General features: G+C 39.6%; 1 protein-coding gene across 1 annotated transcript; it reads left to right on the top strand.

Annotated features, from left to right (window-relative positions):
- Positions 1-25,699, top strand: celf3a (cugbp, Elav-like family member 3a). Its single transcript, XM_034705090.1, has 12 exons — positions 1-10; positions 9,898-9,946; positions 11,640-11,768; positions 14,721-14,800; positions 15,708-15,851; positions 16,832-16,976; positions 18,126-18,293; positions 18,519-18,578; positions 19,427-19,531; positions 20,967-21,110; positions 22,350-22,482; positions 24,831-25,699. The coding sequence occupies exons 2-11, from the start codon at positions 9,898-9,900 to the stop codon at positions 22,475-22,477; spliced, it is 1,152 nt and encodes a 383-aa protein (XP_034560981.1). The 5' UTR covers positions 1-10; the 3' UTR covers positions 22,478-22,482; positions 24,831-25,699.
- Positions 25,700-27,553: the final 1,854 nt, after the last annotated feature.

The raw sequence follows: 27,553 nt of genomic DNA, 5'->3' as shown, positions 1-27,553 counted from the left end.
AAGGCCGAAGGTAAGCTTTGAAATGTGACGCCGGCCTTGTCTCTTTTGTAGGCTCATTTTAAGGTCATTGTCATACGATCATTCACAATAAATATGGAGAAATGTCAGATACCTTCAGATTAATTTAGTGGAGGTAAAAACTGCTTTTGGCTCGTAATGCAATCACAGGTAATGTTTTAATGTTAAGAGCAGCAGATAGACACAGAAACAGGAAGTTGTAGGTAAAACGTGCTCTTTGAAGGTACTGAGAGGAGTTTTAACTGCTGCCTCTTAATGATCGACGTAGTAAAATGAGATTATCAGCAACAAGCTTGGTTATTTCCAAGCAGCAACCTCCGGTCTCAAACTATGAAGCCCATGCGGAAGTGTTATAAACTGCAATTCATCCAGAATCTGCTCGAGGCTGGCTGCAGAAACACCGGAAACCACATAGACATGAATTGGAAAAAGACGATCTTTGCAGCATTAATAAACATGTTTACAGCCTGGTTCAAAAAACGGCTTGGCCCTACGTAGCTAATTTCTCTATCGGCATACCCTGTTTGGGGTGTGAATTTTTTTCTAACACGACGGTTCAGAAGATGTTAAGATTACGAGTTTTTGCCCAAATAAGGACATGACTGACTTGACTCCCGGTTGGGAACACATAGCTGTTGGCTAGGAGGCTCACACTACGTCACACTCTGCCTGGTTGAGTTCCACATTTCCAATATGGCTGCCACCGTCGATTGGCTTCAAAACAGCGCTCAGAAACAGATGGGTGATGTCACAGATACTATGTCCATATTTTATACAGTCTATGATCACAACAAAAGATACCTCAGGACACTTTACATAAAGAACAGATCCAGACTGTACACTTTGTAAAGTTATCTAAAGGGACCTGACAGTAATCCAATTGCACACTAACTTCAAATATGAAAAATAATAATAATGTTATAATTCTTGATGGGTGACGTCACGGATACTACGTCCATTATTTATACAGTCTATGGTTATTTTTTGATGTGGAATTTTCGTGCCTGCTCATATCATCCATGAACAAAGCCAGGTCGATACTCAACACCGGAAGTGTCTACGTTTAGCTCTTCTTATAACGTTTCACAGTGAGAAGTAACTTAGCAAGAAGGAGGAGTTTTTTCCTTTGGGTAAGGGTTACCTTAGGCAGGATTAGCAAAAAGACATACGTATTCTGTTGAAGTATAGATTTAGACAGAAACATTAGTCTCAGGGCTTTGCTCAGTAGAAGGGCAAAATGGCTGTGAACAGGATTTAATGTTTAAGCTGGCGTGTGAATGCTTCACTGCTCTTTAAGGACAAACAAGTTAATTCAAGTGCATATTTACGTTATTCTGGCATTTATTGGGACACCCGAGCTTACATCATGACACGGGGTTGTGATGGGTAACATCGAACTGGTACATTTTGTAAGCTAACGGTAATAAATCAGTGTTTAGAGCTTTTGTAGGGGTGCTAGCAGTCTAAGCGTGGGCCCCATGTACAGAGCTGATGTACAGCCTCAACAATTGGCTGCATGTCTACCCCACTCTCTACTGCTTACATTTCCTGTCTCTCTTCAGCTGTCCAACCCATTAAGGGCAAAAAAGCCCCAAAATGTATATTTAAAAAAAAACAGACAGTTAACTTGGTGAACAAATGCACACTTTGGCTCAAATCACATCTTTACGACAGTGAATGACGGCGCTCCTGACGGATCAGTCGCTCTTCATTCCATGAAATACATTACCATCCATCCAAAGGGGTCCGCGGAATCAGCACAGCATTAATGCTTCTCACTGTGCCTTTAATAGAAGTGTATTTATCAGATGTAAAATCTTTATTGCAGAATTGTACACTGTAGCTGCACTTTGCATGTTGTTATCACATTATGCAGGCCTGTTCTGGACGGACCAGTGAAGCAGCTTTGACACTGAGGATCATTGATTAAATATTATTGAACAGTACAAGTGTTGCTCCCTCAGTCTCTTTGTGTTTGATTGATTTAGTGACTGGCTGGGTTCAGGAGAAGGCAGAGTTTCTCTCTTGGCTGCTTTTGTGCGCCTGTTTGCCCATGTGTGTGTGTGTGTGTGTGTGTGTGTTTGTGTGTGTGTGTGTGTGTGTGTGTGTGTGTGTGTGTGTGTGTGTGTGTGTGTGTGTGTACACCTGCATGTAGAAACATTAACTTGTGCACCTCAGTGGTTTTCGTCCTGACTCTTTGCACAGTCGTCATCATCTGCATCTATGAATCCGCTTCCCCCACTTCATCCTTTTTCTCTCTTTTCTTTAACCACCCCCCCTCTTTTTTTTTTTTTTTAGATCTTATACCAATTTCTACCTTTGTTTGTTCTTCCCCCTGGGTGAATTCACAAGTTTCCTCAGCATATAAGTGCATTTGTGACAAGAAGAGAAGGAGGAAGAGGACGTGGAGGAGCGAAGGAGTAAAATAGAAGCAGCACAGAGCAGAGAGAAACAGAGAGAGAAGGAGGAGAGGGGAAGGGAGGAGGATGGCGAGGGGGGGGGGAGTGGCAGGTTGATTATGGTCGCAGGTCTCGTTGCCTGGAGACGGTGGGGACCAGGGATGCCAGGTTGCTATGCAACCAGTGCGATGCAATGACCAGCGCTGTATGTGTGTGATGGAGCGGAGGGGAGGGCGAGGAAGGGAAAATTGTCTTTGTGCCCCCCCTCATCTCCCCCACCACCTCGCCTCGCCCCACCTACCTACACCAACACCCCCCTTCCCCTCCCTCCTTCACACACAGACATGCAAATATACACACACACACACACACACACACACACACACACACACACACACACACGCACTCACACACACACGCACGCACAGAACTCTGCCTCCTGCTGTAAATGTTCTTGAAAGAGCAGGGGAGATGGTCCGTGCTGATATATTTACCATTCAGAGTGGCTGCTTTTCAGGGCGGATGAGCAGAAAGGATTGAAAATGGAGAGAAAATCAGGCAACAGAAAGTGTCCCTCACACACATACACTCACAGCAGCCTGATGCTATATAGACTTAACAACAGCGACTGCTTTGAGCCACACGCACAGAGACTATCATCTGCTCTGCCGGCCACAAAAGAGAGCCGAGAGAAACATCATCGTCTATACGCTGCTCTCACTCAAAATGTAAACACTCCTCTATTTAAAAGACATTTTCTCTGTGTTGAATGCTTAAAACTGGAGCAGGTGCCGATCCTCTGTGTACATAGATGTCTGTGTTTATGGAAGGGGGTCATGCTTTATGGTGAAAGGGGTCGAGCTGTGATTTGATTGGATAATCTATGGATTTAATATCTCATAATCCGGTTGAAATCCCCTGTGGCATCACAGTGGAAAGATTAAGTATGTGTAGATGTAGCTTGGACCAACAGAGACAGAGGGATCATGTGTGTGTGTGTGTGTGTGTGTGTGTGTGTGTGTGTGTGTGTGTGTGTGTGTGAGGAATAAATGCGGTGATTGTATGTTATATTTGTGTTTTTAGATGAAGCATAAAGACAGAGAAATCAGGTAGTAAAAACACGCCGGGCTTTTGAATGGACAGGCTGTTGTCTGTGCACAGTATGGGACTATTTTTGTAAACAAGCCTAAGAGAGAAAAAGGGAGGGGAGGGGGGAGCAACAGGAGGAGATGGAGGAGGACTGGGAGGAGGGGGGAGCAGCAGGAGGAGATGGAGGAGGACGGGGGAGAGGGGGGAGCAATAGGAGGAGATGGAGGAGGACTGGGAGGAGGGGGGAGCAGCAGGAGGAGATGGAGGAGGGTGGGGAGGAGGGGGGAGTAGCAGGAGGAGATGAGGAGGAAGGGGAGAGGTGGAGCAACAGGAGGAGATGGAGGAAGACAGGAAGGAGGGGGGAGCAACAGGAGGAGATGAGGAGGAAGGGGAGAGGGGGAGCAACAGGAGGAGATGGAGGAAGACAGGAAGGAGGGGGGAGCAACAGGAGGAGATGGAGGAGGATGGGGAGAGGGGGGAGCAACAGGAGGAGATGTAGGAGGAAGGGGGAGAGGGGGGGTAACAGGAGGAGATGGAGGAGGGCGGGGGAGAGGGGGAGCAACAGGAGGAGATGGGGAAAGAAAGGGAGGAGGGGGGAGAGAAAAAATTACACCAAAGTGTGCACGTTACTGGTTCAGGCTTAGATGGAGATATTTTTCTTCCCTGCTTCTGCATCTGCTCTCGAGGCGGTGCCGACATTCAACAGGCAGAAATGCTCCCTCCTTTTTTTTTTTTCCCTCCTCTCCTCCTCCCTCATCTAATCCCTCTATCTATCACTCCTTCCTGACCTAGAAGCACCCTTTGTCCTCTTCATTTGTGTTTTTTTTTTCCACCCGTCCCCTTCTGCGCAACGCTCGGTTCAACCTTGTTTACCTGATGTGGGGTATCTCATCACCACGGGTTGCCATGACAATGGCCATGCCGAGCGCGGCCTTCGTCATAGCGGCGGGGCCTGGTTGCCGTGCTGATGTGAAGTGGCACAGCCTTGATGGCCTCCACTTCTTGCTGCTTTTTCCCCCTCTTGTGTATTTCTAATTCACAATCTCCAGAGCCATCTGCTGCGCCGCTCCTTATCTCCACCTCCACCATCACCACTGCTGCTGCTGTTTGTCTTCCCGCTCTGAAATATGAGCCAGGTGTCAGTCAAACATGTCATAAATCAAACATGTCACATTAAACCCAGCTTCAGCTTTGAATCTTTATGTTATTTCACTAGCAATGACCATTTATCTCTGCAGAAGAAAAACAGCTGACCTTAATCCTATTCTGAGTCTGATGGAGATGCTCTGCACATGTTGTACATTTTGATGTTTTTATCTTGTATACTGTGCAGAAAGCTCAGGCTGTTCAGGCAATTCAGACTTTAATATAATTTGAGTGAGTACTGGGTGTGGAAAAAAAGAAGCTAAAAGGTGCTTAAGAAAACCTAATGTTTAGAAAATTAAACCCATATCTGTATCATGTTCTTTTTTGGGGGTAGAAAAAAGACAATGTCACCTATCATAGTTTATCACTAGTGCAAGAAAAATATGGATGCAGCCTTACTTATCAGACTTGATATTATACACACAGAGCTGCCTCTTTTTTTTTTTGCCTTCTGTCTCCATGTACTCATCTACTTTCTAAGTGTATGAGTCCAATGTCAAATGTCCCCCTAAAATGAGGACTGCACCTTCAGATGTTGAGGTTATAGCCACAAAGGAGCATCATTACTTTATACAAATGATACATATGAGATAAAAGAGACAACAGATTGATTTTAAAAAACACACACTGGTCAATAAATCTTTATTTATATAGCACCAAATCCCAACAATTGTTCCCTGAAAATTCTTTATAAACAGAGCAGGTCTAGACTGTACTCTTTTCTCAACATTCTTTTTATTGAACATTTTCAAAATATTAACAGTCCAGCACAGTACATATACGGGTTGTTAGAAATATGCAGCAAATCCAAATCCAGATACATCCGCAGCAATGATCCCAAAATTCCTTATTAGGTCTAGCATTTCAGGCAATTGCCTCTTGAGTTCCCAGGTACTCCAACACCATGACAAACTTTGCTGTAAAAACGTCCATCTGACCTTCAATACGAAATCTTAATTTTTCCAGAGAGATATATTCTGATATCATTGATTTCCACATATGAATTGAAGGAGGTTCATCTCCTACCCATTTGGTCATAACAGCCTTTCGGCCCAGCATAAGGGAAAATTTAACAGTGTTCTTATATTCTTAATGATTCGGGGACACATCCCAATAGACGCAATAGTGGTTGGGCTGTAATTGTTATTTAATTGCGACACTAACCTCAACACATATTGTTTGACAAAACTGTTGAACCTTTTCGCATTCCCAGAGGCAGTGAAGTCTTGTCCCTAATATAGTCTTACATTTTGGGCAGTTTGGAGAGGCCCCTGCTGTGTACTTACTGTACATGTATGGAGATATATAGACATTTTGTAAGATATTATATTGCATTTCTATGAATCTGTTACATATGGATATTTTTGAAGGTAAAAGTAAGATTTCCTCCCATATTTCAGTATCTATTGTTGTTTCCAACTGAGTTTCCAATGTTTTCTGTAGGAATGATAGCCTGACCGTATTCATATGTTGCAGCTTTGAATAAACTGTGGAGACAAAGTGACCTTGTTTAAGACTTTCTAGAATAGTCTTTTCTAATAAGTTAAAGTCTAGACCATACTCTTTTAACAAAGACCCAACATCAAGACTGGGTAAGATCCAGTCCAAACTTACAGACAGGACTCAGTCTGATCTCATCTTAATACACCATGAGCAGAGCACTTTGCAGCATTTAGAAAGTTACAGTGGCAAGGACAAACTTCCTTTAACAGGCAGAAACCACAAGCAGAACCAGACTCATGTTAGACACACATCTGCTGAGACTGAGTTGGGGTTGGAGAGAGGGATAGAAGGAGATAAAGAGAGAGATGATAGTGTTGAGACGGATAGTAGTAGTTGCAGCAGCAGGCCGTTTACAGCAGCAATCCATCGGAACCTACGAGACGAGGGAGCTCAGGGACTCCAGACAGGTCTATGGATAGTATTTTTACTTAGTAAGAGAGATGCAGATCGAGGGGAAAGATAGGATCCTAGTGTGTGAGTTCTCCCAGCAGTCTAAGTCTATAGCAGCATAACTTAGAGCTGGTCCAAGCCTGAGTTACTGAGAAACTATACGCTTTATCAAGGAAAGTTTGAAGCCTACTCTTAAAAATCGAGAGGGTGTTGGGTTATGGACTTTACACATTTACACACTGAAAATAGAGGATGCTACACCATCACTATTAACTAATTCCACTCATACACATTCACACACCACTAACTCCGTCACAGAGAGCAATATGAGGTTGTGTCACTTGTCAGGGCACTTTGGCATGTGACTGCAGGAGCTGGGATCCGATTGAGAGACGACAGACTCTTCCGCTGAGCCTCAGCCGCTTGTCTGGATCAGTGGTTAAATCTTACAGTCCTCTTAGTGAGCAGCCCAGGTTCAAGTCCAACCTGAGGCCCTTGGCTGCACGTCATCCTCCACTTTCTCTCACCACTCTACTCTGTCCACTGTCCTAACCTCTGAATAAAAGCATCAGAATCCCAGAATAATCTAATAAAAAAAGAGTCAGGGTCAGCTTTTCAAATAGAAGGAGTTTGACTCTGGTTTATATGGCTTTCTGTGTACAGACACAAATACACATTAAGGCAATGTTGCATTGACAATGAGTGCACAGGATGATAAAAAAGATGGCATAATGTAGCTATATAAACTCTGGAACTCTCTGTCTTTAGATGTTAAAGCAGCAAGCCTGCTCTGAGTTTTTAAAAGGAAACATAAGACCTACCTTCTTAATCTGGATTTTAACTCAGAGGGATTTTACATTTTTTTTACTGACCTCACAATCATTTTGTTGTTTGGTATTTATTTTGTTTTATTCTAATGTATTGTTTTTAATTACATTTTCTGACTTATATTTATGTAACTGTTTTACTCCATTGATTATAACAATATAATAATTATTAAATATTGTAAAAATACTAATTATTTTTATTCAACATTTGTTTTGTAACTATCAATATGTCCCTTTTTTCTTATCTCATACAGTGATGCACTTTGGGCTGCATGCCATTGTGTATGAAAGGTGCTATATAAATGAAGTTGAGTTGAGTTTATAACCAGACTGCTTATGTATTCATAAGGTAGATGGTTCCTAGGTATATACAACATTATTCATGACATTAAAACATCATGACAACGGGGAAAAGAAAAACGTTAAAAGAGGACATTTAAAAAATTGCAAAATATAATTAGACAGTATCAAAATATGAATGAAAATGAAGTATAATAATATGTAAAAAAATAAAAAAATAAAGTCAAAATAATTGGGCAAAAGCCAGCTGTTAATTGTTGAGTCCTCACCCTCAGTTTAAAAGACCTTTAGTAGACCTGCAGTTTTTTAGCATGGTGGTTACGTTCTGCACCCCATCTCAAGAGAGTGTAGTCCTTCTATGTGTAGCCAGAGTTTAATTCCAGCCTGCGGCCCTTTGCTGCAAATCACTCCCCACACACTCCCACAGTTTCTGCTCTGTCCAATGTCCATCATCTCTAAATTAAGACATAAAAGCCACAATATAAACTTGATGTTTTTAAAAGAGTACACATTTGATCTCAGTTCACATAGTGAGAATCTGCAGAAAACATAATTGAAATGAAGAACTTCATATTTATTCTGCACATACTCCTAGAGTAAATTTGTTGCAATCAGCGTTGTTGATTCATAAAAAGGTGGCAAAAAGAAGTGAGTGATATAGCTGTCAAAGTAAAAAAGCAGAAAACACATGTATTCTTTTAGTGATACTTAATTGTTTTTACCCAAAACACCAAAAACACCACATAAATTGTAGCTTGTTGGATCAGTGAGGACAATGGTGTCTGTTCTGCAATCTAAGGAATGCAAATCTGATTTTCAGTAAAGATGAGCTTTAATTCAAACAAAAATCACTATTCACAGACTGCAGGAGAAGAAGCGCAGATTTGCTTGACTGATTACATGATGGTTTGAGTCTTTGCCCCCTCCTTCTCTCCTCTATCAGTCTTTCAATTGGTGTGATCAATTGGACGCTCAGTAAGAGGACGTGCCCCCCCCCCCCCCCTCTCTCTCTCTGCAGCAGGTGTTGGTTGTATTTCAGCCGATGGTTTTGGTTACGGGACGACTGGTGTTTGTGCATGCGAGTCCTGGCAGAGGAGCGCGATCACGGCACTGATCGATAATGTCTCCTGGTGACCAATCACAGCGGATCAATCAGTGACACGGAATCAGTGACTGGCTGAAATGTCACCAGCTCCATAATTAAGACCTTCATTAAGCCACAGTTAACAGAGTGTCACTCTGTTGCTCTCACCTCCACTCCTCACCCACATCAGCCTCCTTCCTCCTCCTCCTCCTCCTCCTCCTCCTCCTCCTCCTCCTCTTCAAACACACAAACCTCCCCCACTTCTATATTTTCCTCCATATGCTCCTCTCATTCATCTCTTAGTCCCTCTCAATCCCACTGTTTGCCCTCTCTTGTCCATTCTTTGCCCCTCTATTCACCGTTTTTGTGTCATTTGACAAAAGAGGCAGAGAGAAATGAGGTGTGCAGGATTTCATCTAGAGGTTTGGTTAATTAAGGGTTCAATAACAAAAAAGGGAAAAGAAAACAGTTTAATCTGCTTTCTTTTCATAAATCATGAAAATATCACCAAATCCTTGTGCTCTCTTAATTTATCAACATATCACTCCCTCTTTTATAACCCTGCACACCCCCTGTCCCTGTCTCTCTGTCAGGCTCAGAGTCGTTCACTATTCTGATGCTGCGTGCTCCTGTAATCCAGATTAGCCGGCGAGTGTGCTTAATCTTATCACTTCCCCAATCCCACGTGGGTGTGTGCTTTTCCTGGTTTTGTGCGATGGGGGAGAAGGAACGATAGACGGCAGGATTAGAGCTGACTCTGGGAGAGGAGGAGAGAAAATAGGAGAGAGAGAGAAACTGCAGAACAGTGAGAATTTAAAATCACACATATCAGTGTCAGCTGTGTTCTGCTGGCAAAAAGAAGAAGAGAGAAATTAGCAGGGGATCGTAGTAGGATTGGGCACATGTCAAAAACACTAACATCCATACATGCATGCATATTTCATCATTGCGCTTTTATTACAGCATCCACAGTGTTTTTAAAGGGGTAACATGACGTTTGAACAATTGAGTGGAACGTCTGTCAATTTTGAAGACAGCATCGGCCTTGTTGAATATCTTCCCCTGGTGTATCCTTGCGTTAATGATCATCACTCATGTCCTGCAGTTAAACTGACAGTCCACTGTTGCTCTGTCTTTCTAGATGAACCGTCCAATCCAGGTGAAGCCGGCGGACAGCGAGAGCAGAGGGGGTAAGAGACACCTGGCCCCACCCTGAAACACAGCACCTGTTCAAACAACACCACAGTGTACACTAACATTGTCATCTATCGTCCACGCTCAGATTCTTTTATTTTTTTTAACAATCCAAGTGTAATGGTATCAATCCTGGATGATTAAACAAGGATCAATGTAAGATTAAATTTCTCATTAAAATGGATATGTCATCGCTGCCAAACTAGACCTGTACATCACACATAGTGCACACTTTAAAAGCGCAGTGTTTCATCTACCACAAACCGAAACACTTCTGCAACTTTTTGCACCAACATCTTCTCTTTTAGTTTGTTTTCAGTGTTTAGTTCACTTAAATTAGGTTAATTATAAGAGCCCTTAGGGCCTCAAAAATGTCAAAACAATTTAGATACTTAAGCAGTTGGCTCTGTTGTGATATTTTTTCACAGAGTCCAAAATCTCCAGCATTGCCCCTGGCCTGAGGTGACTCCAAACAGTCTTAATGTTGTATAAAAGCACAGATTCTCTCTAGTTTACAGAATGAATGTTGACGTATCACAATGGTGTTAGTAATCTAAGAAATAACAAGCTCCAACTTGTTGCGCCAATATCAGGATCCTGGTTTTGATCGCTCAGAGCTATAGGACCCTTGAATAGAGCAGAGCCTTTGTGCATTTAATTAGTCACTCCTGTGCTTTATGTGTTACGTAATCCATCGGGGATCAGTCTCATAATATGCTTACTTCCAACAACTCTCTGCAGCATTTGAGGACACATTACAAATGAAGCCTGAATAATCTTTATTTGACTTGTTGACTCAATCCACATATAGTACAAGGAGGCAGACTCCTTCCTTTTCATTATAATATGACACTGAGCTGGCAGACACTTGATATTTGCTTCAAAGGAAATCTGTTGTCTTTAAAGCCCAGAAATATCGTGTCTGCTCTCATACCTCAACTTTTTATACAAGACACTACAAAAACTGACCGTTTCTTTGCTTCATTTTTGGAAATTTTGCAGAATTATAGTTTTAATTTTGGATTATGCAGCTAGCTCTAAAATGAACACATGAAAACACATAACAGGACACTTTTTAAATAAATAAAAAAAAAACTATATATTTCACTCACAGATGTTATTCCCTCAATTGATTCTGCACCTTAAGCTTTATTTAGTCTCACAGTTGATTTTAACACCACACTGGTATGAATAGAGGAGCAATGGCAGCCTCAAAGTTAGAGAGAAACAACCCTTAATTCAGCGCTACATTTTGGTGAGTAGTCTGCTGGAATGTAACATGTTTGTGATTTGTAGTGACGGGGCTAAAACATGCAGAAACACTGGTCTGATCCTTCACAGACGGGGACAGACGGAGCAGCTTCTCTGACAGCACAGAGGGTGACAAACATTTGAGTCACCGCCAGATGCTGTTTGTTTGTTGTGATGTTCATGTTACTGCACTCTGGTGGCGCTCCGAGGCATCGCAGGCTGACATCCACCCTGCTTTGTATAGTACTTGTTTATCACTCTGATGTTAGTCATGCATGTACGGTGACATGGCACTTCTCCCTTTTCCCCCCATTTTTATCACCTCTTCTATTAAAATATCTACTCCCACTTTCCCCCCCTTTTCTGTAATCTTTCCCATGTTTTTCCTCACATTTTCCTGCTCTACCTCTCCCATCCTGGCAATCTCCTTCCCCTTAGAAGACAGGAAGCTATTTGTGGGCATGCTGGGAAAACAGCAGACGGACAGTGACGTGAGAAAGATGTTCGAGCCCTTTGGCAGCATAGAGGAGTGCACGGTGCTCCGTGGGCCTGATGGCACCAGCAAAGGTAACATCAAAAATCACAACTGAGAAACACAAGAAATCTGGTGTCATCTAACATCTAACAGACATGCTTAAACAAAAATCTAACTAATGGAAAATCTATTATCTTGTGTTTGCTTTCAAATAGTAGCCCTATGCATTGAAATTTCAAGAGGCAATACTGCAGTTCATTCAAACGTCTGTGAATACTCTGACACCTGGTCATTGATACACAGGCCTTGGTGTTATAAAAGGGTTTGCAATGTGACACACATTAAAAATATCATTGTTTCAAGGATACAGGACGACACAGCAAACTTTAATTTAAGGCTGCAGACTCTGTTACATGAACCCAGTAAGAAGTGAAGAAGTGAAGCGAGAGGGGAAACATTTCATACACATATCCTGAGTCATGCAATGGAACAACATAGTCATGAAGGAGATGAGTAACTATGTTCCTTTTATTGTAAGCCTGAGGAGACACCTCACCCTTCTGTTTGCCTGATAAGCACATGTATGCTTTTAGCTTTTTTATTCTTTCTTCAGCCTTTGTTTTCTTCTGGTTTCTTAAACTATCTAAAGGGGCCGTTAAAATACCCGTGAAAATAACTGATAGTACAAAGTTAGTTGTGGTAAAGGTATAAAAACTCACTTGATGATCAGTTTGGTTTTATTCTATGTCTTTAATAAAGTAGTTAACTAGTTTTCCCTTGGTGCTGTTTAAGTAAGGGATGAGGTATGGTTAGCAGGGGGTTATGGGATATAGAATCCAGACGATGTTGCAGTCAATTTAACATTAAACTGTCCTCATTCAGCTCTACTTGTTCTCTGAGCTCTGCGGTTGACATACCTTAAAAAATAAACAAGACAAATGTCACAACTTTTAACATTGCTGCTGTCATCACCACAGCTCATAGTTTAAGATTTTAGCCACATTGTTTACCAATACGATGCAAACCTAAAGTAACGGTTTTACCTCACTTTAATGCCTATGGTGTCAACTAGCAGAAGCAAAATGTGCCGGAACTCTTTTTCCGCGGGTTGATTTGACAAGATGTGGGATCAGTTTGCCTCTGGCTTTGTTCATGTTAGTGAAGATTAATAACCACCGTCAAGGGGTTTTGACCAATCAGAATCAAGCATCTTACACAGCCAGAAGATCAGTAAGAGAGCAGAGTAATAACCAATTTTAATAACTGAATTAATTATGCCTTACAACCACAATATATCTACAGCCATACAGTATTGAAAAGTTTCCTTTATTTCAAATATTAAGTGACATTAAATAAGGTGTGTTTCACTTGTAAACTCAAATAAGGTAATTTTCCTTAACATTTTAAAAGGAATAGTGTTTTCGGTGTCATCTGCCTGTGGTGATGAAATATGAATAACACTACAGGAGAGACCTTATGGTGACTGCAGTTAGGTGGAAACTGAATTCATGTTTAGATATATATACAGTTTTATGCAATCTGATTGTTAATCAGTCAACAATATTCACACTTTACAATACTCTTACAATAACTGTGCAATACACTGTGCAAAGTCCTTACCACTTAATATACTTGTATATTACTCTCCATTCACAGCGCTTTTGTACATAGCTTATTCTAAACCAGGGGTTCCCAAAGTGTGGGTCGGGACCCCCTGGGGGGTCGCGAGACACAAATGGGGGGTCGTGAGATGTCTTCTAGAATGTTTCTTTTTTTTAAGTGATCTAAAAACAGTACATTTAACCCATTATAGTAAAAATATCAACAAAATTATTAGCTAAATTTCAAATAAAACCTTGAAAATAGAAAATGTAATGAGTTTTCAGCCTTTCTTTGTTGCCAGATGACTCCTAAGTTTAGTGTTAGTGAACAGTTAATGATCAAAAGTATCAGTAGCAGTAGGTTAATTCATAACGGCACAGGAAACACAGACACATTCTCATATAGGTAGGCTAATTTTGTGCAGACCAGCTAAATGAAGCAACATTAAATCACTTCAAGGGACAGTGGGGGTTGTGAGTCTTTGGCACCTTTATTTTGGGGGTCACGGACTGAAAAGTTTGGGAACCCCTGTTTAAATTATTCCTCTTGTCTGTACTTACTTTTATTAGTATGTATATCGTATTTTATTCCTTCTTTCCATTCATATTCTGATATTCCTACTTTATTGTGTATAAGAGCAACTGAAATGACTGAAATTCCCCCCCAGGATAAATAAAGTATTTCTGATTCTGATTCTTATAATGGTATTGATAGTCAACCAATATTAAGTTTGGGAATAACAGCACCTCTGATGTATTAAAAACTCATGTTGTGCATGCTTAATTTAATGATAGAAATTATATTTAACAAGAGTTATAACTGAAGTTATACAAAGTTTTAACTCGTTTGAATTATCCCAAAATGCTGAATTCATGTTTGTCCAAGAGAGGAGGATTGTCAGTGTTAAGAGCTTTCCACTCGTTTTCCTATCACTCTTTACTCAAGTCCCCTGAAGCTTTTAAAGATCTGTTGGATCAAGTTCTGGTAAAAGGAGTCTACTGTCAATTGTGACTGTAAAAGTGACATTGACTGAGACTGTGGGTATTTGAATCCAGCTCTGTGAATTCGGCCTCGGGCACTTCACCGTGGCTTAAATGTAAATATCTATTGTCGCTAACTATAATGCTAATGATATTTGCTGTGTAAATCAAAGTCTGGCCACAGTTCAAACACAGATGCTGGATTTCTGTGCGTTTGTTGCGAGAGCCCTGACTAATGGTGCGATAGGTTTTATGGGTCAGGGCTAATGATGCGTTTGGTGGTTTACGGACTGTGATTGATGAAGCAATGAATGTCCTGTGGACCATGTTTAATGATGCCACGGTAACTGATGAAGCACTAGATCTAAAACGGCTCCTAATGTGTTTTTAAAGGGAAGTAGTTTCTGTATCGTGTGTGACTGAATGTCTGTGTGACATTTAATTGTGTGTCATTTCATCTAGGTTGTGCGTTCGTAAAGTACCAGAGCAACGCAGAGGCCCAGGCTGCCATCAATGCCCTGCATGGGAGTCGTACTTTACCTGTGAGTCCCCCTTTGCACACAAACACTCACACACACATGCGGTCAAACATACACACATTTAGATCCTCCAAATACAGTCATTTAGACACTCAGCAGGGTGACTCAGCTAATAGTCAGCACTTCTCTTTTTCTGTTTCCCTCCTCCACACCTACACACAACACACACACACACACACACACACACACACACACACACACACACACACACACACACACACACACACACACACAAAACATGAAAGGCGATTACTACAAAGACCCAGCAGCACTCGTACACTATTGTTTTATTAAAGGACAGCAGGTTTTTTTTTAATTATGCTTATCTTTTGTTCATGCTATGGTTGTTTGGTCTGTGCTTTGGTGCAGGGCGACTTAATTAATAGAACAACTTACCTCATATTAAACAGCTCTTTAATACAAGTTTGTGACTTTTTATTTAGTATATGTAAATAATTTTCAATTTTCCTCAGTTATTTCAAATTGGGTTTAAATTTGAAAGCTAAAACAGAACATTTTCCAAAGATCTTTGAGTCATAACCTTTTCTTTTGAATTTATTTTTTAATTTTTTTCAGACATTTTTGTTTTATTTGAGGGCAGGTGGAGAAAGACAGTAAAACATATAAATATAATTATCTAGAACAACCTCTCTTAAAAACAACCCTGCTAAAATCACTTAGAATAGTACAAAAAAAACCCAAAGTCTAGAACCAGGGACACTATAATAAAGTTTTCAGCATCATAGACTCCCACACAACCAGGATGCCTCTTTTTTTTCTTACCAGTAATACTCTCATCCAGGGTGGTGATTCTCTCTTTCATTCCAGATTGACTGGTGTTGATGTGCAACATGACAGACAGAAAAAGTTGAGAGATTGAATATGATTCTTTTTTCCATATCCTCTTCAGGGTGCCTCGTCGAGCCTGGTGGTGAAGTTTGCAGATTCGGAGAAGGAGCGAGGGCTGCGGAGGATGCAGCAGGTGGCCTCTCAGCTGGGGGTCATCAGTCCCATGACCCTCCACCTCGGGGCCTACAACGCCTACACACAGGCTGTGAGGAACTCATACTCTCACAAGCGCACACACATGAGGGCACCTATGCGATGCTGAGATATCTATTTCTTCTTTAAACAGATATCTACATTAAATTCAGAGAAAATTACTTATTTTTAAAAGTTTGAGAAACAAATTTTTGGGACTGGTGAGTCCATGAGAAGTGTCGACATAAAAACAACTTGTAAGCTCTGAATCAACTCATGTTTTACTGAAGATCTGCAGTAAAACTGATGTGACTGAAAAATGAAAGTATTTGTTTAATAATGTCCTCCAAAACATGACGCAAAATATACTGTCATGTGAGCAAGCGTTACTCAAAGCATCATGTGCCTTGTTAGTCAAATAAAATCAGCTTTAATGTCTTCTTGGGTGATTTTAACTGGAAAAATTGCAATTTGCAGCGTTGAGCAGAGCCACATTACTGTTCATGTCATTGCTAATTGAGCAGTTGCCGCAAATGGATTCAGACTCCGCTCGTTAAAAAATGCTCAATTTTTGAAGCTTAAAAAGGCATGACACCATTTTTGCTTGTAATGGATGTGTTGATATGTAGTGACGTTAGAAATAACACACAAAATGTAATAGCCCATGGATAGGAGAAAATCTAAAAAGGAGTGCAAAGCAAGATTTAATCTAATCTTGTTATCTGTGTCATGATTTGAAGACCAAATATTGTTGTGACTTGGACACAACATTGAATCGAGTCATTGCTCATGCTTTGGCTGCTGCATGCAGAGATGTGGCCTTTAAACATATTGACTCATGGTTGAGGTTCAGACTGGAGCCACTGCAATTATATTAAACATGTTCGATTTTTATGACCGGGTCTTGTCAGTTAAGCTCTGTAATTATGGAAATCTGAACAAATTATTTCAATCTACATTTATAATCTACAAGTTTTTCAGGTACTGTAACGTATCTCTATGTGCGGCATTCATCCCTCTAAACATTCTCCACTCTCTCTCCTCGTCCTCCAGCTGATGCAGCAGCAGGCCCTGGTGGCGCAGTCGGCCTACCTCTCCCCTGTTGCCACAGTGGCGGCGGTTCAGATGCAGCAGCTCGCCGCCCTCAACCCCAGCAGCATCATTGCCACGCCGATCGCATCCATCACCCCCTCCTCAGGTAATGAGAGGCAGAGATGTCTGGCCCTGGCTGGCCTTGATTAGATTTCTGCTTGAAATATGAGGACAGACGTGCAAGGAGAGGTGGACCTAAGAGGACGAAATAACAAACATCTATTTTGTAGTGTTTCTGCTTTTTCTAACTGTCATGATGTTAGCCGCTTTAGCTTTTACATTTAAGGGGAAATAGACGGTAAAATGTTAAAGTTCTGGCACAAAGATCATCTATAGAAGGGCCAGATTTATACTGGAAAGACTGTTGTCCTTTTGTTTGGATAGGAATCACTCCAGTTAGTTAAGTTATACAAAGTAAACTATGCATATTATGTGTTATGAGCTTCAATTCAGGTATCAATACAGTAAGCAAAAAGCAGTAATTAATACATATATTTGGCTGTAGTCCACATTCAGGCTGCATGTTCTGTTAGTTTTTATTTTCCATTTAGCTTCATTCTAAAATATCCAAGCCTACGATACTTTATCTCATAAATGTAGATGCGTTTATTTCAAAATGACTTGAGTCCAACGGGATTTCTTTAAAATTGGTGTCTAAACTTTTTCAAGGCAGCCAAAAAAAACAGCCCTGAAGCCATAACTGCTAACTAATGAAACTGTAAACAACAAATGCACGGACATTCAGTTCCCCCTCAGGATAAATAGTAATATCTTTGGTGATGCCTTCACTTTTCATCTTGTGCTTTCATCACATGCTAAAATTTCATTTGGCTGATTTACGACAGTCGCACGGCAAAATTTGGGACCTTCAATCATTGTGTTCATGTTTACTGCCGTTTAGTGAGTGTTAGTATTGTACACTGAGATGGTTAACAAAGCAAACCTGCTTTTCTTCACAGATATGATTATATTTTAAATAACTGTTGCTCACTTTGAAGTATTTTGTGCATCCCTATGGTCTAAGAAAAGTGTTGGATGCATTTCCTCACCCATAAAATATTTGGATAAGTGGATCATATTCATATTCATCTTGTTAAATGAATTGCAAAGAAATTAAGACAAATCATATTCTGTTAACAGATGAATCTTTTTTAACCCTTGTTTGCATTGGTCTGTAATGATCTCTCACTTCTCTTTCAGGTTCAAAGGTTTTCATTAAAGCATCTGATTCATATTTTTTTAATGAAAATATAAGCCTTTTATATGTCCGCAGGTACCAGCACTCCGCCCTCCATCGCCGCCACACCTGTTCCTGCTCTGCCTCCACCCCTCACAGTGAACAGCTACCCCTCTGTGCCAGCTCCACCCAACAGCCAATCAGCAACTGAGGCCCTGTACACCAACGGGGTCCACGCCTACCAAGGTAAAGCCCTGATATGTGTAACCACAAAGTGAAGAGTAACTGTGCTGCTGTCATAAAATATTCCCCGCAGACTCTTCCTGTTCCGACGTGTAATTAAGAGGAACTGAAATGAAACCAAAGTGCTGAATGTTATTTGAAGCGTGCTGCTGTGCTCCAAAAAGCATGTAGGGTTACTGTGTGTGTGTGCATATAGCAGTTTGTGATGATGTGTTTACTCTGCCACAGCTCAGAGTCCTGTACTGGACCCCCTGCAGCAGGCATATACAGGCATGCAGCACTACACAGGTGAGTCTACAGCCTGGTCATTCATGAGTTTAATATATCATCATTGACTGACATGTTTAATGGGAATGTATTGATAGGCTTCATATAATGAGAGGTTGTTGTTTGTGGAAGGAGAAAATAGATTATGTATTAGATTAAAACTGATTTAAGATGCACAGATCATTTCACAAATATTCTCTGTTAGTTGCAACTCAATTTATTTTTATTCATCACTTGTTTGACAAGCATGCTGCCAAAGTATTTCACAGTGTGGCAAACAGACTGCAAAGCTGGCAACAGTGCATTGAATTTGGCAAGACAACAAATGTTACAACGGTAATAACAATAAAATGTTTGAAAACAATTAATACATTCTGTCAAAGTTAAATTATGATGATTCAAACTGGGGCTCTTACAATAATGCTCCACATTAAAAGCCAAATTAAAGATTTAGGTTTTTAATTTTCCTCACATTTTGTATAAAATGAATCACTAAATGTCAGATTTTTAGAGTTTTACTTCCAAGAAATAACCGTCCTGCTTGTGAATCCAGAATGCAAAACAGTTTTATGTAACAGAACTGCGTGCAGCTACACCTTACACTCCCCCACTTTCCAACACTGCATGTGTAAAGTACAAATTTACATCCAAAGTCAAAGCATGCACATATATAGCAGAATGTAAATAACCTGCAGCTCTAAAGAATGAGTCACGTATAGCAGAAATATGCAAAACATCTACCAGTCTTAGCAAATCTGTAGGAGGAGACGCAGCTCTGTCAGATGTTGTTTTCAGGAAATATCTTATTAGTTTGCAGTCTCCTCGTGCCTCACTGCTGCTCTCTTCACCTGTTCCTGCTCTCCCCTCAGCCACCTACCCTGCTGCGTACGGCCTGGTGGGACAGCCGTTCCCGCATCAGCCCACCCTGGTGGCTCAGCAGCCTCAGCAGCCGCAGCAGCTGCAGCAACGAGAAGGTAGACTCACAGGTCTCACACAGAGCGGGGAAAACTTTGGCATAATCTTATCTCAGGCAAACATTCCGGTGGTCTTGTATGTTTTAGCTCACTCACCACAAACCAAGTGTTGTACCACAAATCACACGTACTTTACACCACAGATAACACATCTGAAAAGAATTCTGGATAAATGTGACCATAATTTTCTTGAAATATCTCGGTTTTCATTCATTTCTATTTGATTTAGACAGCTCTGAGGATATTTAATTTAAATGATGAACATCTGGTGAAAAACAGTAACTCCTTACAGCATTGTTCCTGTGTGTTGAAAAATAATACTTTATTGATCCCTGGCTGGGAAAATTAGTTGTTACAGTAACAAAGACATAGTAGCAAGAATAAGGGCAGAAAAAATAGAGTACAAATAATGACATATATAATAATAATAATAATAATAATAATAATAATAATAATAATAATAATACTTATTATTATTATTGTTTGTTATTATTATTACTACAATCAAAATCTAAATAATAATGACAATGAAAATAAGAATGAAATAAAATAAAAACAGATCAAATAATGATAATAAATTAAAATAATTATAAACAAAATAAAAATAAACAGGTATATGCCTAAGGTATATACAAATGTTACACATGGTATTCATAGTTACAATTATACAGGCAGTTTGGACGTGTTATCACTCCAGAGTGATTTAAAATTACAAACTAAAACATTCACTGAGAGACAGTGAGGTACAATATGCAATATGAACAAATAAATATGTATGGATAAACAGATGTGTCTGTTTCTCAAGAGATTGAGAATAGTAAAAAGTAGTATATAATAATAACATTATTAGTTTTGATAAACAATAATATGCAATATTATAGCAATACAATGTGATAGAATAGAATAGTATGTATTATAATATTTAGGATGACTTTGTCTCTCTTGGGTTTTTATTGAATTGGTCCTACATTTTTGGAAATGTGCCCAGTGTCTATTCAAAGAAGAAAAAAAGTTAAAATGATTGTCTGACTTATGTGCCTAATACACAACTTGAGCTCAGTAACAGCTAGCTTAGCATAACAAAAGGCCTAAAAATTATGGTTACAGCTAACCATGCAAAGTCTGCAAAAGCTGCCTACCAGTACCTCAGAAGTTCGATTTCTTTGCACTGATACACTGATTTTTGAAACTTTGTGCCATGCGAGATGTCTTCTCCTGTTTCAAATGTTTATGCTGAGCTATGCTTCTGTTAAAGCTGCTGGTTGTAGTTTTGAAGCTCACTGCAGAAAGCACCTCTAATCATCAAGAAAAGATCAAATGTGTCATAATGTTGGCACATCACTTAACTTACTCATCTTTCAACTTCACGTTGGATAACCTGTGCTATCTTGTCTTATCGTCTCTGCCATCATGACTCTCCTCTACTTGTGTTCAGGTCCTGAGGGCTGTAACATCTTCATCTACCACCTGCCACAGGAGTTCACCGACTCTGAGATCCTGCAGATGTTCCTGCCCTTCGGAAATGTTATCTCTGCAAAGGTCTTTGTTGACCGCGCCACCAATCAGAGTAAATGCTTTGGTGAGTCTCCACGATGGCTGTCGTCACTTAAAGTGATGAAAGACATGCTTTGTTTTGTTTGTTTTAATGTTTTATACTTTCTTTTGGCATATTCAGAGGACAGCCATTTCCCTCTGAGGTCATGCCCAGAGTGGGAAGCTCAAATGCAAGTAAAATGTTGTACTACTGTTCGCCAGGTTGAAAGTCACATGAACGTGGGGTGCATTTGAAAACGGTCATGAGGTCCTGATGAATCAGAAACTGAATATTAGAATATTGAGGAACATTTGAACAACTTTCAAAGTGAAAGCATATTTAACCCAACAGCTACATCTACACAACAGCTGATGTTAGCATTAAATATATTCCTAGCTAACGCTTCGTTAACAAGAAAGTCAATTCTTGTTCCTATCTTATAAAACAGCTTCTATGAATGTATGCCTCTCCTTTTGTATGTGTTAATCTGCAAAATAGTCGAAGAATCGTTTGTTTTTTTGTGTGTACCGGAAGCGCTCGCAACTTCAATTTCAGAGTGCTTCTCACCAGCGTTTACTGATGCTAGGTTACAAAAGTTGTCCCGCGGCACTTCCGCTTCCCTAAGTTTAGAGCTGTTAATAACAAAATGACACAATGTCTATCAATAGTTTTTAAATTTTCTTTTATTTCTCTGTATCAGCAATAATGCTCCTGGGTCAATTTGACCCGGGGCATATTCAATTATCCAAAAGTGTCAGAACCCCAAAAAGTACAAATACAATTTTTTTAAAATCTAATTTGTAACTCCATTACTGACCATTTAAATCAATATTTAGTCCATTGGTGTTCTTTAATTCTCACAGATCATGGTTCAATGAGGATAACTCACTTGTTTTTCATTGAAATTCATGTTAAAACTTTTTTAAAGTACATTGGAAAGCCCTCGATATAATACAATAATTTGACATGACATAGATTTTTGTTTAAGTGATGTTGATAAATTAACACAACTCCTTTTCTGTCACATGCTGCCATGGTTTATATTATATTGTATTATGTTATATTGTTTAACTTGAAATATGGACAGATTTCCCTCCAGAGTTTCCATCCAAAGTTTCCAAAAGAAGTTATGGCTTAATAATGGTTTCTAAAACATTATTATAGCTAACACAACCTGCACCACAGCAGTATGACGTCATATCAGCATTCCAGCTTCCCTTCTTGAGCATCCCACCAGAGGTGAATGAGTGCGAGTATGATCAAAACTGTCGCTCCCTACCTCAGGTTTTGTGAGTTTTGACAACCCATCCAGCGCCCAGACTGCCATCCAGGCCATGAACGGCTTCCAGATTGGCATGAAGAGACTGAAGGTGCAGCTGAAGAGGCCCAAGGATGCCAACAGGCCTTACTAAAAGAGGTGAGTTATGGTGGTGTATTGACATATTGGCGAGTACAGGGAGGGACTGATGGGCAGCTGGAAATGTGTCCGTGAGTTAAAGGGGCAGAGTGGATGTAATTGGTGCTCGTTACTAAACCGGCTGTCTTTTGTATGGAACTGAAGAGTCAATAACCCTACAGTAAATTATCTTTAATGAGGTTGAAAATACCATCAATTTGCTCTGTGTAAAAGATGCTTCTTCTTCTTCTTCTTCTTCTTCTTCTTCTTCTTCTTCTTAGAGATTGAAAAGTATATTTTTACTGGGTTCAAATGTTTTGTCTAACCAGTGTTCTGTCGCAGGGTTGAATGCCAACTACTGTCCGTCATTAATTTTTTGTTTTACTTTTTCATTTTATTGTTTTTGTGCTGTGCCACATGCCATTTTTCCTGAACAAAACATCACACCACTCTCAAGACTGTCCCCCCGTCCATACATATAACGTGGGAGACGTGCCTAGCAACCGCTAAAACCTCTCCCCCTTCCTTCTCACTGCGTTGTAAGTTAATTGGCCTGTGTTGGTTGCTGTGGCGATATATTGCCTGTGATGGTTGCCATTAGCAATTTTTTATTTTTTTTTTGGGCCGTTGCCTTGATTCACCATGCTCAACTGCATGGCGGGTTACTGTGGCGACCATGAACTGTGTTTGGTGCGTTGTGAGTTTCCTCTTATTATTTTGTCCTGGTTTTTAATCCTTGCAAACACTGATCAATAACTGTCACTTTACCTCAGCATCTGTAAGTAACTGATTATCATGACACGCTGTTTTTTTAAGTCCTCTAAAAGCTTCAAAGCTAAGCCTAAATTAGCCTGCTGTCCATCAAATATGGATGTATTAGGATTTTTTTCTTTTGAGACTTTTTGGTTTTTGATTAGTTTCCTTTTTGTTGTCTGTCATGATTATCATTCTTACACATCCCCTCTGTTTAGTTGTGGTAGTTTTTTGGTGAGTGCGGGGTTTTCGTTTGGTTGTAACTCAATTCCAAGTGACTTTGTGCCTGAACTTTGTTTGGTTTTTGTGAGATTGAAAATGTACTGAACGTGCCCCTGTTATTGGTTGCTATTATAGCGTGTGTGTGTGTGTGTGTGTGAGAGAGAGAGAGAGAGAGAGAGAGAGAGAGAGAGAGAACGACAGAAGAATGAGACTGCCAGTCCAGAGAAAATAAGTACATTTATATCTGTGTGGGGTGTTTTGTTTCAAATAGATGTAAAGAAAAGTATCTGTGTGTAAGTGAATGTGTGTGTTCTTGTAAAACTGAGACACTAACCTTACTTTAGAAAGGTTTTGGGTAAAGCTGTTTGGTTCCTGTGACACGTGCTGCTGGCTGAGGAACTGCATTCCTCTGTAGGAATTCTGGGACTCCAAAAAAATACCCCAAAATATAAACATATATCCCCCAAAAAGTTGCATAGTATTGAAAATTGTGCATTTAAACATGTCCACTAATTTGAAAAATTTTATACATGACATTTACAGGGTATCTGCTGGTCGATTACCAAGCTCTTAAAAAAAATATATCCCCAAAAATGTTCATTAAGGTAAATCCAAAATTTGTAGATGTTTGTGAAACTCCATTTTGACCTTTAAACTTAATACATTGTTGTAAGATAATTAAAGCTTAATAATACTTGCAATGAGAAACCTTAACGGCTGCATCCCTTGTCAAATTTATGAATTTCTGTTATGTTGCTGTTAATCATACTTTCTCATATAAGTTCCATTTTATGAAAAAATAATTGGTTAGAATAAAACTTGATAATATCTTGACTGGACGTTCAAGTTATTATTAATAGAGTAAATACTTCTCAGGTACATATAATTTTGCTCCAAAATATGTAGTTAACTTTAATAAAACAGCTCTTAAATAAAGATTTCTCTGGTCTCTGCAGATGCCCTGTTTGCAGTGACCATCATCAGAAGTCAAACTTTTTTGGTGCAAACTGATGAACATCCTGGTTCGAAAATCATTTCAATAAACGCAAAATGAATGAATCCCTTCACTGTATCCTTAAAATAATTGGACATTTGATCCCCACCAGAATTCCTATTGTGCATGTTCTGAATTAATTTGCCTGCCAAAAGAGATATTTTTCTAAGAACGTGCATACACTTGCAGCAGTATGACTGTCACTTTTTGATTTGCATGGACACTAGTTGATTTTCTGAGACTCTCCTGAGGCATCAGTGCAAGCAGTGTGTATTGCAGACACCACTACACTTCCAAAGTCTTGAATGTGTGTGTTTTATTGCTGTGATTTGGTTAAATGAACTCTCTCTTCTTTTCCTTTTTCCTCTCTTTTTTTTTCTTCCTTTTTTTTTACTTCCAGGAGAAACCTAAGAATTCAATCAAGAGAAACCACTCGGGATGTCCCAGCCTTTTTTGGTTGTTTGACCAACCGTATAGCACAGGAGCAACACTTCACAAAAAGCAGTATCATGTGTATGCGCTTGCAAAACGCAACCACAACAGCAGTTATATCAGCAACAGAAAACTTCAACTGAGTCAGCATCCGCAGTATCAGAAGTGCTCCAGATTTCCTATCATTCCACAGCTGGATTCATTTATATTATGTACATACTCTATTGTCGGCAACAAGATCTACATGTTAAGAAAAAGCATATCACTGATGTTATTCTACTGAACAGGGTTTACTGTATAGTGTGATTTGTGGTCTATGGCGTAAACAGAAAGCAAGTGTGCACAGTTGGAGGCTAAAGAAAATACTATTCTGTATGATTACCACTGGTAATATTGTTATGTAGAGTTAGTTTTATTATTTATACGTAAATTAAAATCATGGGGTAATGAAACTGAAGGAGAAAAGGATTTCCTCTCGCTGTACATACCTTGGTTTGTAAAAGACTTCTCCAGTAAACATCTCTGCTGCCACTACTTTTCAAATTAAAAGCGGAAGGAAGGGCTGGGAATTTTTCTATCTTGATTTTTTACGTTTGATTTATTTGGTAATCAATTTGATGAGGGTGGAGATGTGACAATTTCTTTTTTAATTTAAGAAGAAAAAAGAGGATTCCTGTGGTCTTCAAGACAATGAACACACTTATAATAGAGTTTTTAATTACATAAATGTACCTATGGAAGTAAACAAAAAAAAAAACATAATGTTTCTTTATTTATTCTCTACAATCGCTGTTTTAAAACATATGTCTTTAAAAGAAAATAAAGTACAATTTAGAAAAAAAAGGCTCTACATAACTGTCTGCTTCACATCATGTAATTTACAGAAACATGGCATCTTATCTCAGCACCACAAATGAAATACAAATCACAAAAGACATTCTTTTTTTGTTTCTTTTGCTTAAATAGAGAGAAGAATAGATAAAGGCTGTGTCAGAGTTTGAGGGTTTTATTATAGACGTGACATCCAGGGGAGTTTGCTGCTCTCTATAGGCCTGAAGGAGTATTAAGGAAAGGGAAAAACATCTGCCCTCAACTCTTTCATGCATTACAACCTGTAGATCAAAACTACCACGACTGGCATGAAGGCAAGTTTAGAAATATGCTCATGTTTTATTGGGTTTTCCTTGAATGAGTTATCTGTGATAAATAACTTATATTTACAAGCTGGTTGATAATCTCCTTTATAATTTCACATAATCATGTTAAATCACACATAATCCCACCTCAGCAAACTCCCATCGTGACTTTTTTATGACACAGCATGGATAACTATCCAGCTTAGATTTGAAGATGATGGAAAAGCTGAGGTGTGTGTAACCACAGCTGAGTTGTGTCTACATTTTCGGGTTGGTCTGATGTGTCCAAACACGCCTTGGCCTTCATTGGCATGCCTAGGTGTATGAGGGGTGGTAAATGCCACAGACACAGCTTAAAGAGGAAAATAAATATTCTATGGGACTAAGTTGTTATTTTGATAACTAGCTATTTGAGGAGAGAAAGGAGCTGCAAAACAATAGTTTTATAATTTAGCTTTGCATTTCGGTTATGGATCCAATTCATGAGCTATGAGGTAAATTAAACTATTAGTGAGAAGTAGCATGATGATAATGATAATGATCCCTCTAGGATGCTCACTTTGCAGTATGTTCAATACTGTGGACTTATAATACTCAATGCAGTGCCCTCATAGATATGATCAAGTGGGATTCTGGATGTTCTTTAAAGGATAGGGGTGTGCTACAAAACCTCAAAGATTCCCACTGTAGCTGGTAAAACTTGATCTAATGACCCCAAGCATGCCCTTACACTCAAGAAAAAAGGATGAGGAGCAGCAAAAGGCACTTTATAGTGGTGGAAATGAGCAGAGAGTGCAATAATGGGTTTCCATATAACCCATAGTTTAATCCATATTAAATGTAATGATTTCCTAGAGATTACAAAGGTGTAGCTGTTTTATGTTAACCTGGGTAACAACATATTTTATTTAATTTTAACTAGGGATGCACACAATTAATCGGTCATCGATTCATTGATTGTTAAGAAATTACTCGAAACACACATTTTCGTTTTCAATTTTCCGTCACGTGGAACAAACATCATGTGGTCTCATATTTCATTCAGCTATCAGAGATGTGTTTGAAGTTTAAAGCATGTTTCGATGTGGCTGCGGCTGTACGTCAGGTCTCCATGTGCGCTTTTTAGAGAGGATCAATGTGCAACTGCTGCCAACAACGACACGGACACAAAGGTTAACAACTTTAAACAGGACATTTCCCCACCTTTAGATACAAAGCCAACAGACTGTTGGGAATTGCTAGTACGCTGTGTTTGCAGACCAGCAACATCAGAGCCGTCTGACCTTTTCTGCAGCTGGACTGATCATGACCCGGTTGCGCTCCCGGCTGACACCTGACCAAATACACGTTTATTTTTCTCATTAAGAACGAGTAGACAGAAAACTGGACACTGTGAGTCTGAAGAACTTTTATTACGCTACTTTGTTCCAGTAGGCCATAGGGCTGAACGATTAATCAAATTCAAACCGACATCGCAATGTAATGGAATGCAATTTGAATCGCAAATTGCAAATTGAAAAAAAAAAAAGTTTCTAAATAATCAACACGCTGAATA

Source organism: Notolabrus celidotus, chromosome 16 (assembly GCF_009762535.1).
Source record: "Notolabrus celidotus isolate fNotCel1 chromosome 16, fNotCel1.pri, whole genome shotgun sequence".
NCBI lineage: Eukaryota > Metazoa > Chordata > Actinopteri > Labriformes > Labridae > Notolabrus > Notolabrus celidotus.
This window is presented reverse-complemented; position numbering and strand designations above follow the sequence as displayed.